This window comes from Cricetulus griseus, chromosome 4, assembly GCF_003668045.3.
Source record: "Cricetulus griseus strain 17A/GY chromosome 4, alternate assembly CriGri-PICRH-1.0, whole genome shotgun sequence".
Classification (NCBI taxonomy): Eukaryota; Metazoa; Chordata; class Mammalia; order Rodentia; family Cricetidae; genus Cricetulus; species Cricetulus griseus.
Window position 1 is genome coordinate 225,564,436 of NC_048597.1, and position 19,598 is coordinate 225,584,033.

The 19,598-nt window shown below is 44.7% G+C and overlaps 1 protein-coding gene and 1 non-coding gene across 7 annotated transcripts in view; both read left to right on the plus strand.

The window, feature by feature from the left end:
- The first annotated feature begins 3,073 nt into the window (after positions 1 to 3,073).
- Positions 3,074 to 19,598, plus strand: part of Golga4 (golgin A4) — an 86,181-nt gene continuing 69,656 nt past the window's right edge. For 3 of the 6 annotated variants that reach the window (XM_027415339.2, XM_027415340.2, XM_027415342.2), the window contains exons 1-3: positions 3,074 to 3,369; positions 13,712 to 13,801; positions 18,504 to 18,602. In XM_027415339.2, coding sequence (XP_027271140.1) covers positions 3,292 to 3,369; positions 13,712 to 13,801; positions 18,504 to 18,602 — 267 coding nt within the window. In that variant the 5' untranslated portion in view covers positions 3,074 to 3,291. The remainder of the gene's footprint in view (positions 3,370 to 13,711; positions 13,802 to 18,503; positions 18,603 to 19,598) is intronic. The other 3 variants (XM_027415344.2, XM_027415343.2, XM_027415341.2) reach the window with 2 other exon arrangements.
- Positions 17,691 to 17,793, plus strand: LOC113835632. The gene has a single exon (XR_003485310.1). It is a non-coding gene; the product is annotated as a U6 spliceosomal RNA (small nuclear RNA).

Here is a 19,598-nt window from a genome sequence, read left to right on the forward strand (position 1 = left end):
GCGCCATGCTGCATAGAAGTGGATGGAGTGTGCCCCTCACCCCTCACAGAAATGAATGGAGTGTGCCCTCACCCCGCCACAGCACAAAAGTGGATGGAGTGTATTTCCATGCTGCATAGAAGTGGATGGAGTGCCCCCATCTCCGCTGCCCCCCACCCCCCACACCTCACCCCTCACCGCCACTGCTGCATAGACGTGGAATGTGACCCCTGCTCCACTCCTGACTGCAGGCAATGTTTCTTGCTTTTCTCCATTTAGAATAATGTTGTTTAGATGTTTATAGCTTGTAGCTTTTCCCTGCATTTCCGACTGTGAATAGCTTACATAACTGCTGTCCTCAGAGGTCATAAAGTGGTGTTAGAGTCCCTGGAACTGGAGTTACAGAGGGCTGTGAATCACCATGTTGGTTCTGGGAGCCAAAACAGGATCCTGTGTAAAAGCCACAAGTGTTCTTAACTGTTGTGCCATCTCTAGTCTCCTGCTGCAAGTATTTTGTTGAGAATTTTGTTGTTCACCAGGGAAACTGGCATATACCTCTCACTCTGTCTCTCTCTGTCTCTGTCTCTGTCTCTGTCTCTCTGTCTCTCTGTCTCTCTGTCTCTCTCTCTCTCTCTCTCTCTCTCTCTCTCTCTCTCTCTCTGTGTGTGTGTGTGTGTGTGTGTTTGTCCTTACCTGGTTGGACATTAGTATAAAATTGCTAATTCTTCTTTAAAAGTATTGTAGAATTAGGCAGGGAATCTGTTCAGCCCTGAGCTTTTCTTTGTTGGTAGACTCTTTATTATTGCCTGTGATGGTGAATCGTGAGTATTAACTCCATCTGGGCCACATTCTGTCAGTCAACCTAATACATTCCCTACATTCCCTTTTAGTGTGTGTGTGTGTGTGTGTGTGTGTGTGTTCAGTCCATCAGTCTTGTCTTTAGACTAAAACGGTGCCCTAATCTCATGCTAATTTTAGTCATATGAAAGTTGTTAATATTCCCTTAAGATTTGTAGATTATATGTGTTTAGAAATCCATCCATTTCTTCTAAATTTTACTTCTTTTTAGAACAGAAGTCTTCAAAGTTTTTCAGGATGATCCAATGGATTTCATTGTGTCTACTGTAATGTTCCCTTTTTCATCTCTAATTTTATTAATTGGATTCACCCCATTGATTATTTTGGCTAATGGTTTGTCACCTACTGAATTTGGGTTTGATCTGTCGCTGTTTTCCTAAGACCTTGAGGTACATTGTTGGTGTTTCTAAGTTCTCTCTGGCTTTTAAATGTAAGCACTCATAACCTTTCCTGCATGCAAGTCTGTGGAGGCGTTGTCTTGCCTAATGACTAATGGTGGGAGGGCTCAAGCCCACTGTGGGTGTTTCCATTCCTAGACAGGTGGTCCTGTGTTGTAGAAGAAAGTAAACTGAGTGAGGCATGGGGAGCAAGCCAGTAAACAGCACCCCCCCATGGCCTCTGCTTCAGTTCATGCCTCCAGGTTCCTGCCTTGAATTCCCTCAAGCAAACTAAGACAAGGTACTATATGCTCAGACAGGACTCCTTCCCTCAGGCGTTTGGCTATGAATTTCTTTATCTGTGTTCTTTGTACAGAATTGACAAATGTAAGCAAAGCATTTCCCCAAGTTCTGTGTGATGTTCCAACAATCTATCAGATATCAGGAGGGGACCCCAGGAGCCCCATAATAGCTAATGGGTCAGAAACACAAGTTAAACAACTTGGGTTTGTGATTGGCATTGGGAGCTGGGAGCACTCTTGTGGGACTGAGGCTTCAACCTGTGGAATCTCTCTCTCTCTCTCTCCTCTCTCTCTCTCTCTCTCTCTCTCCCTCTCTCTCTCTCTCTGTCTGTCTCTCTCTGTCTGTCTCTCTCTCCTCTCTCTCCCTCTCTGTCTTTCCCTCTCTCCCTCTCTCTCTCTCCCTCTCTCCTCTCTCTCTCCTCTCTCTCTGTCTCTCTCTCTCTCCCTCTCTCTCTCTCTCTCTCTCTCTCTCTCTCTCTCTCTCTCTCTCTCTCTCTCTCTCTCTCTCTCTCTCTCTCTCTCTCTGTGCCTGAGGTCAGGAGCTCACTATGTAGTGTAGCTCTGGCTGGCCTAGACTCACAGAGCTCAAACAGCCTCAGCTTTTCAAGTGCTGGGATTAATCGTGTGTGTCAGCATGCCCAGATCTTCATGTACTCTCCAAAGTATCAGAACTGAGCGGATGCCATTCAGTCAGTAACGGGGCCGAGTCCAGAGTGGTGGTGAGGAATTTCACACGGGGCATTGACAAGCAGCGGTCACAGGGTATTTTGTATCGTGCAAGTGTAGGAGCCTTTCTAGCAGATGGGAGTGTCTGGGGTGGTGGGGAGACGGCTCCTCCGGAGTGCAGCCGCAGGTATTAACCACTAAGGGCTGAGAATTCGGACCTGTAGACCTCAGGCAGCTACTCTGGAGGCAGGAAAATCACTTCAGCTCATAAATTCGAAGTCAGTCTACCGACACACGGTCAAATTGTTTATTTTTTGAGGTAGGGTCTCATTGTGGCTCAAACTGGCCTTAAAGTGTTAAGTGGCCAAGGATGACCTTGAACTTAGGGTCCTACTGTCTCCACCTCTGGATGTTGGGTTTACAGGAATACACCATCGCACCCAGTGTATGCGGTGCTGAGGATAGAACCCAAGCTCTCCTGCGTATGGTAGGCAAGCACTCTACATCCTCAGCCCCAGGACCTTCTCTTAAAATCAACCAAGCAACTACCCACCCACCCACCCACCCACCCAAAGCCCTCAGAGAGAATCCTTACAGTAATCGTACTAACGCACACTGAACACACGCCCGACTCCCTAGCTCCACCCTCTCTCACCCCAGCCTTCTTCACTTGGGTGCTCAACCGGTGTCCCCCCACCCCACCCCACCCCGCTGGGTTGCGCAGCTCCGAGAGCCTCCGCCGGCGTCAGCGCAGGCGGGATCCCGGCCGTGCGCGCATGCTCGCCCGCGCTCGCCCGCTCGCCCGCGCCTCTGCCACTCTTGTCCTCCGCGGCGCTCCGTAGCCAGCTCTTGTCAGGCTCCACGTCGGCCGCGCAGGCGCCCTGGGCGCGTTCACCTGCTGCCGTTGTCGCCGCCGCCGCTGACGGGGGCTGGATGGGGCGCCGAGGGCAGCCAGTGGCGCCCAGAAAGAAGCGACGCGGCGGCGGCGACGCCGACGCCCGCAGGACGAGCGCCCCGAGGTGCCCGCGAGCTCCACAGGAAGGCGGCGAGGCCCGGGCCCGGCCGCCCGCGGGTAGAGACGCCGCCGGCCGCTCGCCGCTCGCCGCGCCATGTTCAAGAAGCTGAAGCAGAGGATCAGCGAGGAGCAGCAGCAGCTGCAGCCGCCGCAGGCGTCAGCTCCTGCCCAGGTGCGCCCGGTGCCGGCCGCCGAGCCGCCGAGCCCCGGGGGGGGGTGACGTTCCTCCGTGACCTTTGACCTCCGCCCCCCAGGACCTGGGTCTGCGGCCGTCCTGGCGCGGTGGGGACCCGGGCCTGGCTACTCCCACACCCCCGTCCCCGCCGTGACGTCTGACTTACTCGCGGTGCTCCCGCTTAGGACCGGCCCGGCCCGAGGATGGGGTGCGCGGCGGGTTCGAGTCCGGCGTGGGGTGTGACCTCTGACCCCCCCCCCGGCCGCGGGACCCGGAGCCCGGGACGGCCAGGATCCCCCGAGTGCCCCGCTTGCGAGCGAACCCCCGATGGAGCAGCGAGGGCGGACGGTCGAGCCGCTCGCCTGCCGGAGCCCGCCCGGGGCCGGTTCCAGCCTCCGAGGCTGTCACGAGTTAGTCACTTCGCAGAACCTGGGTGACGGCGGGCGGCGGGCGGGCACGGAGCCTGCGGCCGCCCGGCTCTTGCTGCTTTTTAGGGGGCGTGTGTGTTTCGGTCCAGGGAAAGGGGGGCGTGTTCGTGTGAGAAGCGGACTCAGGGTTTCGACGCCACCACCGATGCTGCTGCTGAAACTCCCCGGGCTTTTCTGAGTCTCAGTGGGTTGAGCACCGATTCCTCCCTCCCTTCCTTTGAGGGATCCTAGAACCCTAGAAAGTCGGTGCTCCAAGAAAGGCGGCGTCTTGGCTAATTGGGGGAGAGCACTAAGGGTGTGTAAATATAAAACGACCCGGCATCCTGTTTCTAGAAACTTATTCCGAGAAGGTTTAGGATGTGAAAAGATTTAGTTGTACGGTTTTCATTTTAGTGTGTGTGTGTGTGTGTGTGTGTGTGTGTACGTGTGTGTGTGTGTATACGTATGTGTGTGTGTATACGTATGTGTGTGTGTATACGTATGTGTGTGTGTACGTGTGTGTGTGTGTGTACGTGTGTGTGTGTACGTGTGGGTGTGTGTGTGTGTACGTGTGGGTGTGTGTACGTGTGTGTGTGTGTGTGTGTGTGTGTACGTGTGGGTGTGTGTACGGGTGTGTGTACGTGTGGGTGTACGTGTGGGTGTGTGTACGTGGGTGTGTGTACGTGTGGGTGTGTGTACATGTGGGTGTGTGTGTGTACGTGTGGGTGTGGAGGCCAGAGGACAAGCGTGGCGTCAATCCTCAGGCATTGTACTTTTTATTTTACCATTTTAAAAACAGTTTTGGATTTAATTCTTTTATCTGTGTGAGTGTTTCACCTGTGTGTGTCTGGATGCCATGCGCATGCCAAGTGCTCACAGAGGCCAGAAGAGGCTGTTGTATCTCAAGGAACTTGAGTCATGTGTGGTTGTGAGCCGTCGTGTCGGTTCTGGGAACTGAACCTTGCTTGGCCTTCTGCAAGAGCAACAAATTCTCATCGCCTCTGAGCCGTCTTTCCAGAATCCCTCCCCCAACTTTTTTTTTTTTTTTTTTTTTTTGATATAAAAGTTTCTCCCTGGCCTGGAAGTCACCAAATAGGTTGGTCTCTCTGACCTGAAAACCCTGGGATTCACCTGTCTCTGCCTCCTGAGCACTGGGATTACAAGCATGTGCCACCAACCTGTGTTTCATTATTTTTAATAATTCATTTTTGTTTTACATGCATTGGTGTTTTTGCTTGGAAGTGTTTATGTGTAAAGGTCCCCTGGAACTGGACTTACAGACAGTTGTGAGCTTCCCTGTGGGTCCTGGGATTGAACTGGGGTCTTCTGGAAGAGCATTTCTCCAGCCCCCACACTTGTCTTTTTCAGCCTGGGTTCTGAGATGGAACTCAAGCATTTTGCCATCAGAGCTGTCTTGCTAGCCCTGATGCTGTTTTAGTGTTGGCATTCTGGGGCAGGTGAAGAATTGGCTGAATAAATCTTTCAGGCAGCATTAAGAACAAACACCATTGGTTTGAGTCCCTGCGGGGTATCTTATTGAGCAGTTAACAGATATTTTAACCTCACACAAACCTATGAGGTAGATATTATTCCTCCTGTAGGTGAAGTTGTAAAGCCCAAAGATGACCTAATTGGTACACAGTATCAGAGCTGCAGACAAGTATTGTTTACATAGAATGGTAGATGTTACAGGAGACAGTTTAACTGCAGCATGTAAACTCTGACCTACTTTTTGTGACAAAAAGAAATGTATGTATTTTTATAAGTGGCAAGGTGCCTTATATCTGTTGGGAGGTCTGAAGGATTTCATATGCAGATCTAGCCTGGGCTACATGTCAAGCCCATGTTCTCCAAACCAAACCAATAGAAGTGTGTGTGTGTGTGTGTGTGTGTGTGTGTGTGTGTAGTGAAAATACAAGTTTAAAAGGATATGTTGTGAGATATTAATAGGATAAATTATTGATAAGGCATTTATCATTTAATTTGACCTTTTCTCTAAAAGTGAACTGCACTTGTTTAGTAGCAAAGGGGGTTTTAGGGTTAACAACAAAAGCTTATTGCAAGCTAAGCTGTTAGAGCTTGCTGTTCCTGTAGCTTAACACTGTGAGAGAAGAGTCTGGGCCAGACAGAGTCCTGTGGGTAAGGCCTAAGGGATCCTTTTGGGTAAAAAATATCTTCATCCAGAGCTGAAAAGCAAATTGTCAGTGTCTGCTACCATTAGAAGCCTGGGCCTCGCCTGCCTTCAGATCTGCACCTCAGAAAGAAGAAATATTTGGGTTATTATTTTCAAGTGTTAGGGACTTTCAGTCAGAGGTTGGCAGTCTCTTTTGATGGCCTCTCTTATGTAGTGGATTACACATCCTTGTTTTTAAAGGAAGGTGTCTTCACTTTGTGTATGATCTTGGTGACTGAAGGTCATCATTTTGTGAAATAGATTGCTATCTCTTGAAGAAGAAATTGCCGAGCCTTGAAGGATTTTTTTTTTCCCCCAGATAGGGTTTCCCTCTGTAGTCCTGGCTGCTTTGGGACTCTGTGTAGACCAGATTGGCCTGGAATTCACAGAGATCGGCCTGCCTCTGCCTCCTGCGTGCTGGAATTAAAGGCGTGCGCCACCACTGCCCACTGCCTTGAAAGATGTATTGAGACAGGAAAGGTCCTGTTTTGCACACTCTTCAGTTTGTTCAAGTGTTGTCCACCCCTGCCCTAAGTCATGTAATGTGCATCTCCAGCCCCTGCTTATCTTTGGTTATATTTGGTATTTTTTTGTAATGTTTCTCATTATGTGCTATCAAATTTTCTTTCTGCTTTTTAAACTATTGTGAACTCTGAGATAATAAACATAAATTTTATATAAAGATAATTATCTGAAGGGTTCTTTAAGTGCATTTTAGTGTAATAACCTAAATTTGGGCATTCAGTTTGTTTCTCTAGAGGCCTTTGTGTGCATGCTTTCTGGTTCTTAGCTTGCTTTCTGTAAGATACTGTCTGGTATGTTTGTTTCCAGGAGAGTGTCTGTCAGGTGCTGGTAGTTCTGGGTAAATATTTACAAAACTTCCATACAATAGCAATAGTGATATTGGATAGAGCCAGCCAGCCAGCCAGCCAGCCTGTTCTCCCTCCCTCCCTCCCTCCCTTGGTGTCAAAATAACAGGATAGCCATTTAATTCCTAGTCATTTCTGTTTGGTTGATGCTAAGGTTATTTGAATCCTTTCTTTGTGGCTATTATTTTAAGTAATCATTTGCTCATCAGATCTGATTATATGATGATGATGGTTATAAGTATGAATTAAAATAAAGTTAAAATGTTTCAAATCAGGTTTTACTTAATTTTTTTAAAAGCAACTCACATATTTTGATTTTTTTTTAACTCTGTAGGATGAACTTACTAAAAGAACTTACTAAAACTTATTAAACAGTTAGATGGGGCTATGACTATATCTCAGTGGTAGAGTGCTTTCTCAGCATTCATAAGGCCCTGTGTTCAATTCCAGCCTGTGTGTGTATATGTGTGTGGGTTTGTGTGTGTTTTACATAAGTAAAAAAGTATTTTGGCATTTTTGTTCTCATACTAAGTATTACTAAAACTTACTTAAATATTATGAAAATGAAGGTATGAAAGGATAACTATTTTGAGTCTACTTACATGAAATACATAAGGATAGACAGATTCATCAGGCTGGAGAACAGAACCTGGCCCAGGGACTGCGGGTAGATGTTACTGTTTAATGGCTTGCAGCGTTTGAGTGGAAATGTGAAGAAGCTTTGGCCATGAACGAAACGATGGCCTCATGGAGTGTGAGCATGCCTCACGTACTGCACACCTACACATGCTCGGACGGCAGACTGTGCAGTGTGCACGCTTCATCACAGTTAGAACATTCTTCAAAAGCAACATGTAAGCCCTGCCTGAGCCTGCAGACTTTTTTTTTTTTTTTAAAGTAGGGCCCCAAATAATAGTTAATGTAGCAGAAATCTTAAAAACAAACCATAAAGTCCCAGCATGATGTCTCATAAATGGCAGAGGAGTCTCTTCCTGAAGAGGCATATTATTGAAAAATTGAGTTTACAGAGTGTCCCTGTCCTAAATTCCCAAAGAGAGCACAGGGATGGGAAGAATCCAAATTTGTTCTGATTGATTATTTTATTTGGTTTGAGTTTTGAGACAGGTCTCTCTTCGTAGCCCTGACAGTCCTGGAACTTGCTGTGTCAACAGGAACTCAGAAATCTGCCTGCTTCTGTCTCCCTAGTGCTGGGATTAAAGACCTGTGCCACCACTGCCCAGCTGTCCTGATTGTTTATAATCTGTGTTCCTACCAAAGAGGGTTCAGTGCCCATTGATAATGGTTTATATAGAAATACATTGTTATTTTATTTATTTATTTATTTTGGGTATGAGTGCTGTGTCTGCACACGTGCCTGCAGGCCTGAAGAGGGCACCAGATTTCATGATAGACAGTTGTGAGCCACCATGTGGTTGCTGGGAATTGAACTGAGGTCCTCTGGAAGAGCAATCAGTGCTCTTAACTGCTGAGCCATCTCTGCAGCGCCATTGTTATGTTTTAGTAGAATAAGTTTTGTTTATGTGGTTAAAAAAAAAAAAGTGTCCCCCATGTAGATATCAGCAGAGAAGAGGGGGGACAGACAACACCATATATTACCCTCACTAAACTGAGAAATGCCCCTAGACCAGTGGTTCTCACCCTTCCTGATGCTGTGACCCTTTAATACAGTTCCTCCTGTTGTGGTGGCCCCCAGCCATACATTATTTTTGTTGGTAATTCATAACTGTAATCTTGCTACTGTTATGAATCATAATGTAAAATATCTGTGTTTTCTGGTGGTTTTAGGCGATCCCTGTGAAAGGGTCATTTGACCCCTTGACTTAGACCAAACCAGGGTTCATGGCTTTGACACGGCAAAGAGTCTCGGGATTAGGCAGTTAGGAAGCAGATTGGAGGTTTATTAACGTTATCTTGATATAGGCTTAAGTACAAGGCTTAAGAAAAAGAGTCTGCCCAAAGAAAGAGCTGCAAATGTAAGATGTGCCCAAGTGTGGGTACAGATTCCTCAAGGGAGAACGGGCGATTCTCGATGCCAGCTGTATACACCATTCTGGTGGCTTATAGACTGCATCTGGACAGGTTGCTGAGAAACCTTTATTTTTCCTTCTCGCTCGCTCGTTTTGATGAGTGGATAAATGAGGCAGCTCTGAAGAACCCTTGGATGGAGTTATTATGGTCTGATGAAGTGAAAGCAGGAGCCACAGGGTTGCAGAGTCTGGTGAGAGTCCTTGGCATTGCAGGTTCATGGCCGGGAAGGGAGAAAAGCCACATGCAGTGCGGAGCATTGATCTGCCTCTGCACATTCCTGGGGCACAGGTTCCAGCCCCCTTTTGGCCCCAAGACTTTTCCTGTTTCAGAACCAGCCCTGGTGACACACACCTAGAAACTCAGCACATGGAGATTGAGGAAGGAGAATCAAGAATTTGAGGGTAGTCTGGGTTACATAGGGAGTCACCCAGACTCAGATAGAAAAGAAAATCTGTAATCTCGATGTTAGGGTCATAAAAGTTTTGAGACACTGGGATGAATTAGCCTGATTTGTTAAATTGTGAGATCCAGAGATGTTAACAGGGGGCACTGTATGTGAAAACTAAGCCCATGATAGGTAACCCTTCTTAACTGGAATGTCCAGTTGATCTGCAGAGACTGGAGCAGTGTTGTAATGCAGAAAGATCCGGTGGCCCTGTCCCCACCCTCAGTGTGGGAGGAGCTAAGGAGCAGATGCTTTGTATGCTGGCACAACCTAGTATCACACCTGTTTCCAAGACATTGCATCTGCTTGGGGCAAAACCTGAGAAGCAGAAGCTAAATCAAAAGGCCTGTGAGCAGCCACACACGCTAATGATTCCATAGCGATGTCAGTCACTCAGCGCTTGTTTTGTCTTCAGCGCCTTTAGCACTTTAGCAGCAGACTGGAAGGGGTGAGGGGATCAGAGGACTCTCTGTAGGTGACTAGTTGGCCAAAAAAAAAAAAAAAGAATTTTGCTTTGCTTCCTTTTTTTCTTAGAAAGCTGGGATTAGTTGATTTCAGAAAGTTACCCATTCGTAATAACTAAACCTCACTGATACCTAAATAGATTTGTAATACAGAATTATACCTGTGTTTCTAATAATTCTACTTAGTGTCTGTGAAACTTGCAGGTAATGCAGCCTCTAGTAGAGTAAATTTAAATGTAGAGCATCCTACTAACTTGAATATCCAAAATTTTTGGTTTTGCTGTCTTTAAAGCATGTTGCTAACCTGGGGATAATGCTAATTTCTTTTTTAAAATCATAGTTGAAAACATGAAATACCTTGGAGTGTATAGATTTGAGCATTGGTGACCAGAACAGGAGCTTTGTGCTTACAAGGATGCCATGGTGCTGTGAAGGTATTCCAGGTGGCTGTGAGCTGTACCTGGACGTCTGCTCTTAGGTTTAGTGAAATTACAGTTAGAAGATAGAGCTCACTAGGGGAGGTTTTCTCCAGGACCCTCTCCTTAGTGAGCAGCTGCTGGGGGAGGGAGAATCAGCGCGCAGTCTTACGCAGTCTTACTCATAGGTCGTGGAGGTCTCTCTGGTAGGTCTCTCCTGCTTCTGTGGGTGCCTCACACCCCTACACATATGGGCAGCACTGGTAGAGCCCAGAGGGAATGTGGGTGGGGAAGAAAATGCATAGTAGATGTAACCATGTTTCATTGCATATGTGTGTATGGTTCAAGATTAACAAAAATAAAAAACAATGTCTGATGGTAGGAAGTTTACATGCCGTAAAGACTGGATGTGTGTGGGGTGATGGGCTAGATGGATGGGTTTGATGCCTAGCTGCTGTACCCTGTGCTAATGAAAAGTTCTGTGCAACGTTTGTTTTAGGGCTGTCTCTATGAATTAGGTAGAGGTATGGTGGTATCGTGATTATTTTTACTGTGAGTCCCAGAGCACTTTGAGAAATGGTCATCTAGAGAGCTGGTGAGGTGGACAGGAGTTAGACAGCCTGTGTGCTGACCTAGTTAGTGGAGGTCTAACTTGGGCAAGCTGTGTAAGCATTCTGAGCATCCAGTCTCATCAGGAGACTGGGTACAATGTAACACGCCCTTTGTATTTTATCAGGAGATTGGGTACAATGTAGCATGCCCTTTGTACCTTTCAGATGATCGTGAGGACCCAAAGTGACAAAGTATAAGGAGTCATTTGTACTTATTAAGGATTTTTTACTAAACAGTTCCTACAAGGTGCTGTGCTGGGTGTAACATTTGCCTGGAAGGGCACACGAGTCCCTGCATGGCTGGGAGACACGTGCTTCCACTATTGTGATACTGTGCATAGGAGTTTTTGTGTGCGTGTAGGGGAGTGTTTGCGAGGAGGGTTAGGGCAGCGCCCAAGGAGCCTCTGATGGGGGATGAAGAGCCGAGGACTGTGGACCGGGACCAACCCTGACCATTCCCCAAGTTACTGTTCATTTTCACACAGTACTAGTGCTGCCTAGCCTGGAGACTCCACGTCCTGTAGGTCAGCAGTCTGGCTCTGTTTTACGGCTGTCAAGGTATTGTCCATGTTGGCTTCTTACCTGCCATGTCCATGTGGTTATGGTAGAGGTCAGTCAGTGCTTGGAGGTCTCGGTCACTTTGAGGGCTGTTGAAGAGGTCTCTTTGCTAGAGACTGCCAGCACTTGCCATGTGTCCCTGTAGGCATTTTGCTTTTATTTAGCACAGCAAGAGTGTACTCCTTTAGCCTCAGTCTCTGTCCTGTAGGCCCACATTTGAAGGGCTTATGTGACTACGTTAAACTTACGTGGGTAGTTGTTTTTGTCCTTAGTTTAGAACAGTTCATTTTCAGCTAAAACCATGTTTTCAGATCCCTCCCCCCCACCTTCATCTATGGTAAAACAGTTGTGAGAGTAACATGTCATCCACAGGGCAAGAGTCTTGTGGGATCTACTGAAATGCTAGGTGGATCGTGCCCCCCCCAACCCCCCCCCACCAGTGTTTCTCTGTGTAAAAGTACTGGCTGTCCTGGAATTTGCTTTGTAGACCAGGCTGACCTCAGAGTCACAGAGATCCACCTGCCTCTGCCTCCAGAGTGCTGGCATAAAAGGCATGCGCTGCCACCATAACCTGTCTGGACTGGTTTTTCTTATAGTGAAGTTGAAGCCTCTGGTCAGCTACTAAGAACTTGGCAGGGAATGAAATAGGAATGTGAGCCTGGATAATACGCGCACGCGCACACAAACCAGGGCCTTTCCCATGTTAGGCAAATGCTCTTCCACTGAGCTGTCTCCAAGCTCTAAATTCATACCTGTCTAAGGGTGAGAGCCCATTAAAGATCTGTGCCCCAGGAGAGTGCCGCCTCTCTCTCATTCCTCTCCTTGCTCCAGAGAAGAGCAGTGAACCCTGAGTCTGGATGTTGCCAGGTGCTAACCTACTCTTCTGGGCACAGGGTGTTTCAGAGCTCACTCTTCATCTTTATATACTTCTTAAGTCACAGTTTCTGGAAGGCTCTTTAGCCTGGGCTGATTACTACCTCCTGGGTTCTTAAAAATGTTCAGCTACTCACACCAGGCACCAGCATGACCTCTCCCACTGCTCTGTGCTCCCTTGCAGTTTCCAGCTCTGTTCCTATGCTTCCCAAAGGGTGACCTTTAACTTTGTAAGTCTATTTTCTTACGTGTGACTCAGTCCCACGTGGGTGTGTCTGATTGCCAGATCTCAAGTTGCCTATTGCATATAAAGAGAGGACTGGGCTAGTAAGTTTTTAAGGTTGAACTTAGGCTGTTTATTAAGTTATTGAGCTTAGGTATACGTGTCCTTGTCACTTAAACTCACTCTACACTCTGCCTTTGACATAAACATCATTTCCATTAAGAGGCTAGCATTTGTATCTTTCCCAGAGTGGATGGCCAATTATTTCTACACTGTTTACTCAACATCTGCCGGATGTGAAGTTTAATGTATGTCTGTTTGTTTTTCTTTGTGTGTGTGTGTAGTGTTTGTATGTGTATGATGCTCAAAGAGTTCCATTTGTCCACTTGTTCTCTGGTGTGGCGAGTTCAGAGGTGATATTTTCTTACAAGTACAGAGGAGTCTTCATGTTCTGGTTTTTGCACTTTCAGGGCTGTTTTTAGCTCACATTAGAGTAGACTTTGGATGCCAGGGTTAGTATTTGGGCTCTTTGTTCTACATTGAGGATTCAAGTAGTCCTGTTGTTCTTAGCATCTCAGTGTCCAGCTGTGCAAAGAAAGTTGGGACATTGTACTGAATGTTTCAGGGACTTTAAAGTTGAAATTGACAACCTTTTTGTTTCTTTGGTTTTAAATTTTCAAGACAGGCTTTCTCTGTACCCTTGGCTGTCCTGGAACTCCCTCTGTAGACCAGTCTGGCCTCAGAGTCACAGAGATCCACCTGCTGCCTCTGCCTCCTGAGTGCTGGGATTAAAGGTGTATGCCATCACCATCTGGCTCAACCTTTCTGTTTTGTTTTGAATGAACTTAAAATTTTGAATCATTTTGTTTTACAGAAAATGGCAAAGATAGTACAATTTTTTGTATACTCTTTACTTGACCTCAGTTTCCCCCAATAGTATCATCCTAAATATAATCACAGCCTTATCTTATTATATATATATTTGCTAAAATTGACTGTCAGGTCAAGGACCTCGTGGGTAGCTAAGTTGATTTTATTGTAATATTCTTTCCTGCTTATTATGTCCCTTTCCTTTTTTTTTTTTTTTTTTTTTTTTTTTGATTCCTGGGCATGAAGTGAGAAAAGAACTGCTCAAGAATAATGTAATAAAAAAAAGAAAGAGTGATAAAATATAATAAGCCAATATAAAACAAAAGAATAATGTACTAGTTAGTGCTGTCTTTTAATTTGTACAATAATTTTTCAATGTAGGCTTCCTCCAGCTCTTCAACACCAACAAGGATTAGAAGCAGGACATCTTCATTTACAGAGCAGCTTGATGACGTGACACCAAACAGAGAGGTTAGTGTGGCATTCTCATACTCTTCTCATAGGAACTTAAACCAATGCTGATGATGGGGACACTATGGGAAACAATTTTGACAAACCTGTTATTCAATTCCTAGGTATTATATTTATTAATAATTCAACTGGTCTTTTTCTTTTTTTAAATACAGTTAACTCTTGTAAACTGTTATAGAAAAATAATTTGAGGATAGATATGCTTTTTTAACGTTTGGAAGCTATTAGAATAATTCAGCAATGTTTTGTTCAAATATGAGGAAAAGCCCTCTATTCAAGCTGGTGGTTAGAAACTGAAAACTAACAACCAGTTCCATATAGCTAGCAGCTGGCATGAAAACCAATCGTTTCTCTTCCTTTTTTTCCTGTGAAGTATAACAAATATAGGATGATATTAAGGGGACTGAAGAAATGGCTCAGTCAGGAGCATTTGCTGTTCTTACACAGGACCCAGATTCATTTCCAGCCAGGCGGTGGTGGTGCACGCCTTTAATCCCAGCACTTGGGAGGCAGAGGCGGGCTGATGTCTGGTTTGAGACCAGCCTGGTCTACAAGAGCTAGTTCCAGGACAGCCTCCAAAGCCACAGAAAAACCCTGTCTCGAAACCTCCCCCCACCAAAAAAGAGGACAGATTCATTTCCAAGCAACCACATGGGTATGCATACTGCCTATAACTCCAGTTCTGGGGGTTCTCCAGAGGGTGATGAATCTGCTGCATCTGTAGTTACAGGCAGTTGTGGGTATGTGGTCCCAAGTGGAGGGATCAAAGGCATGAGCTCTATTACTCTTTATTCTTGTGTCGGCCAGGGTGGCCTTGAACTCAGAGAGATCCATCTACCTGTCTTCTGAGTTCTGGAATTAAAAGTGTGTACTACTGCCACCTACCTCTATGGCTACTGGGATTAAAGGTGTGTATCACCACTGCCTGACCTCTATAGCTTGTGTCTGACTTTGCATCCTGAACCCTCAGGTAAGCTTTATCAAATCATAAATAATATATCACCACAAGGAAAAATGGGTGAATTCAGAAAAAATAGTGACTACCCCATCGTAGAAAGACACAGTTGTAGAAGGCATGGCATGCATGAGACTCACTGGATAGGCTGAAATCCTTCAAGGTAGCCAAGAGGCTTCAGATGGTTTGTTGACGTGAATTCCGGAGCATCACTACACTCAGTGTTGGTGCCATGATGACTCTGCTGTGGACCATGTGGGTGCTGGGAATTGAACTCAGGACCTCTGGAAGAGCAGCCAATTCTCCTAACCTCTGAGACATCTCTCCAGCCTCGGGTGGTACTCTCTTAAAACCTCACATATACTCCCTTTTAAACTTGTAATTTTTTTTTTTTTTTTACTTGCATGGGTAATAATGTTTTTCCTTTAAAAAAATTAACTTGGAAGCTAAGAGAAGTGAATCTGTCTAGCTTTCAACTTAAAGTTAACATTTATTAAAAGAATGGCATTTCTGAGAGCCCCAGAGTCAGATTTTCAGTAAGTTTGGATGGGATTCTTAGAGCTAGGCAGGCATTTAGCATAGTTTAATGTATGATTGGTAATAACATTTAGACTTTAGTATAGGAAGTTCTTAGATTCCATCCCAGGAGCTCTAATCATCAATATTACAAAAAGAGCTTTAAAAAAAACCTGTATCCTGGGTTTGGGAGATGGCTCAGTTGGCAAAATGCTTGTTGTATAAGCATGAAGACTCAAGTTTGGATCCCCAGAGCCCATGTAAGAAGCCAGGTGTGATGATGTGTACATGTCATCCCTGAGTTGAGGAAGCAGAGGCTGAAGGATCCCTGGAGCTTGCTAGCTGGCCACTCTTGCAAGATTGGTGAGTTTCAGTTTCAGTGAGAGACTGTAAGGTTGACCAGGCTGGACAGATGGCCTCAGCGGTTAAGAACACTGGCTGCTCTTCCAGAGGACCCGGGTTTAATTTCCATCTCCCACGTGGTGGCTCACAACTGTCTGTAACTCCAGTTCAAGGGGACCTGACACCCTCACACAGACATGCATGCAGGCAAAACACCAATGCACATAAAAATTAATAAATATTTAAGAAAGAAAAGTTTGAGAGCAATAAAGGGAGACACTCAACATGAATTTCTGGTCTCATTTACCCACATGCTTACATGCATACACACACCAAAGTGCATAGGCATCGTTTTTAAAAATTGTTTCATTTTATTTTGTCTTAGCCTGGCATAGTGACACCTAACTAATCCAGTTAGGGGGAGAACAAGAGTCAGGAGAGTCAATGATTCAAAGTCATCCTTGCTACATAAGAAGCTTGAGGTCACCTACATGGTTGCCTGTTTTTTTGTTTGTTTGCTTGTTTTTTTATTGTTATTTCTTTGTTTTTCGAGACATGGTTTCTCTGTAGCCTTGGCTGTCCTGGAACTTGTTCTGTAGACCAGGCTGGCCTTGAACTCACAGAGATCCACCTGTCTCTGCCTCCGGAGTACTAGGATCAAAGGTGTGTGCCACCACTACCCAGCGAGGGCCTGTTTTAAAACACCATCTAGACCAAATAAACCAAAAAATTTGCCTGTCTATAATTAGGATGTCTCTAGTATAGTGCTGGGTAAAGAGCTGGTGAATACTGTAGTCAGTATCTGTAGCCTTAAAGTCCTGAGGGAAAAGTGAATTTTTTTTTTAAATTTTGATTTTATGAGACAGGGTTTCTCTGTGTAGATTTGGCTGTCCTGGAACTCATTCAGTAGACTAGGCTGTCCTCGAACTCAGAGATCTGCCTTCCTCTGTCTTTTGTGTGCTGGGATTAAAGGCGTGTATCACCAACACCTGCTAATGTTTTTAAACTTTTGCACATACTTCTTTTCAGACATGTCCTTTACAGGATATATAATTTGTTGTATATTATATGTACTGCATTATATAGTATATTATATACCATAGAGTATGTTATACTTCATTATATAATTTTTCTTAAAACAACTGCTGTCAATATTTTATTGGATTAATTGTTTTTAGCATTTTCATTTTGCAATAATTTGATATGCATAGTAGATTATAAAGGACTAGGGGGAGCTTGTGTACCCTCTCTCTAAATAGCAACATCCTGTGTAATTATACCGTTGTAACTATAAAACAGTTACCAGTGAGAAATCTGTGATACCCATGGAGCTCCTATTCAAATCTCTCCTGTCTTACATGCACTGAACTTGTGTGCTTGTATATTTGTTAGTAATATGTGCAGTTTCACTCATGAGTAGGCATGCAGTCTCTGTTATTGAGGGGGTGGTCTGGGGCGGTAGCTCAGTGGGGACAGCACTTGCTCTATAAGTGTGAGGACTGTAGTTTAGATCCCCAGGACCTACACAAAAGCCAGACAAGTGTGGGAGCAGCCTGTGATTCTAGCCCTTGTCATACAAAGGTAGGATCCCTGTGGCAAGCTGGCTAGCTGTAGACTAGCAGGGAGAGATCCTGCTTCAATAGGTAAAGTGGAGAGCAGTCAGGAAAGACAACTGATGTTAACATACACATGCAAAATAAATCATTTTAAATAAGATATATATATACCCAATTCATGATTGTTTCCATTTTGGTGTAACAGCTTCTGGAAGAAAAAGAAAGCACAAAAGAATATGTATCCAGAGAACTAGTGTCAATAGATTTTGTTTATTTTACACTTTTCTTATGTGTGTACTTTTTTTGGCGGGGAGGGTTTGAGACAGGGTTTCTCTGTGTAGCCCTCTGCCTCCTGAGTGCTAGGATTAAAGGCATGTGCTACCACTGCTCAGCTCTTATGTATGTACTTTTGGTAAAAGTAATTCTGCATATAAGTATTAATAAAGGCTTTTTGTGTTTTATTATTTGTGTATACTTCAGTGCTGTCTTTTTAAGTATCTAAAGAATTCATCTCAGGCACCTGCTTCGGCAGCACATATACTAAAACTGGAACAATACAGAGAAGATTAGCATGGTCCCTGTGCAAGGATGACACACAGATTCGTGAAGTGTTCCATATTAAAAAAAAAAAGAGAGAGAGAAAAAAAGAATTCATCTTAGTGTTTATGAAAGTTACGCTAAAGTTTTGTTTACATTTATCTTCAAGCCCACTTTACTGAGATATGGTTAACATGAAAGTTTTCTGTTTTTGGTGTATGTAACTCAGTGAGTGAGGATGAGTGCAGATCTGTGAAGTTTGCAGTGTTGGGCTGTAGCTGTGCCCTATACCTGCCCACCACCTCCTCAAGTGTCCTACTGTCATGATTTTGCTGCTGCTGCTGCTGCTGAGGAGGAGGAGGATGGTGTCCGGTCAGAAGAGCTAATGTGACGTCTCAGATGTAGCCTCCTAGGAAAGTTTAAGTATACAGTCTGTTAGCTCTGGGCATTATCTTGAGAGTCTTCATTGCTTGTCACCGGAACTTTGCACTTCTGTGCATTTTTTTAAATATTGGAATACCAAGTTGCCAGATATACTGGGTACTATGATGCCTGCTGCAGACATGTGTAAGCCAGTTAGCAAGTCATCCTAAACTCACTGGTTCATCCCATTCCTGATCTTTCCCAGCAACTTACTGTTTCTTTTTTGGGAGACGGGGTGATTATCATGAGTGGCTGCAGTATTACAAATGTTGTAGTATAGTGCTGTGAGATAGATTATTTTGGAACATGCCATGATTTGTATTCATCGTTTGTCTTGTTTTTATACCTCTGCTTATTACACTGACTGAGACAGGTACTAGCCGGGATGGTAGCAGAACCTGCCTTTCTCTCTGAGTATACTATCTTTGCTTTGGATTCCTCCAAACAGCCTAAAACACAGATTGGCAGTGTGGTGAGTCCTTCCACTGCTTTTTGCATTCCCTTGTGGGGAAGCAAAACATTTGGGTAGTTGTAGCCGCAAGTCTCATGTGGTTTATCACTTGCTTTCCCTCGTAGTGTCTTCAGTGTCGTGTTGCTAACCCTGCTCTAAATCTTCGAGAACAAGTTACTGAGTCTGGCTACTAGCTGCTTCCTGGGACTCTAACAGCATCACAGTAACATCCCCCTTCCCACTAATGTAGCGAAGGCCACCTTCACTCGTCAGAACTAGCGCTTATGTTTTATCCTTTGGAAATGTTTGCTTATACCGAAAAAGCCAGTATGGGTGATTAGAAATCTGTTTTACTGTTAGGAAGAAGCAAAGAGTGTTTGAAATGAGACTGATTTTTTAAGGGAAATCATGCATTCATTATGTAAGTCAATAATTAACAACATTGCATAGGCAGGTGGATTCTATCACAGCATGCTCATGTCTTTATTTTGAAACGATAGTTAAGAGTAAGTGTATTGTTTTATAATTACTAGTTCTTAAGTGTGAAAGGAAACAGCTGTCTCATTTAAAAAATGAATGAATTCACTTAGTTTTAACTTTATATGTGATTTATTTTGGGAAAGTAGACATTTTTCTATTTGGAGTATCTGGTAACTTGATGATTTAATAAACTAAAATGTAGCAGAGTTTACTTCTCTGCCTTTAAGTTCCCTTGGAGGATGGCTGAACTGGGTTTGCAGTTTTTCCAAATGTTGAGAATTAGTTTAATTTGATAGCTAGTGGCTAGAGACAGAACATTTGTTCTTAAGCCAGATGGCCAGTGAAGTCTTGGTGTGCATAAAGATGACAGTGGTCTTTGGTTTTACTCTAAACTTGGGTCTAGAGAAGAAAGCGGCTCAGGGTGACGACGGGATGGCAAGGGACATTTGGAAAACTGCTTTCCCTCTGTCTCTGGCTATAAGGAACACTTATTGTTTATAAAGATATTTGGGGCAGAGTCAGGAATCCCAGATACAC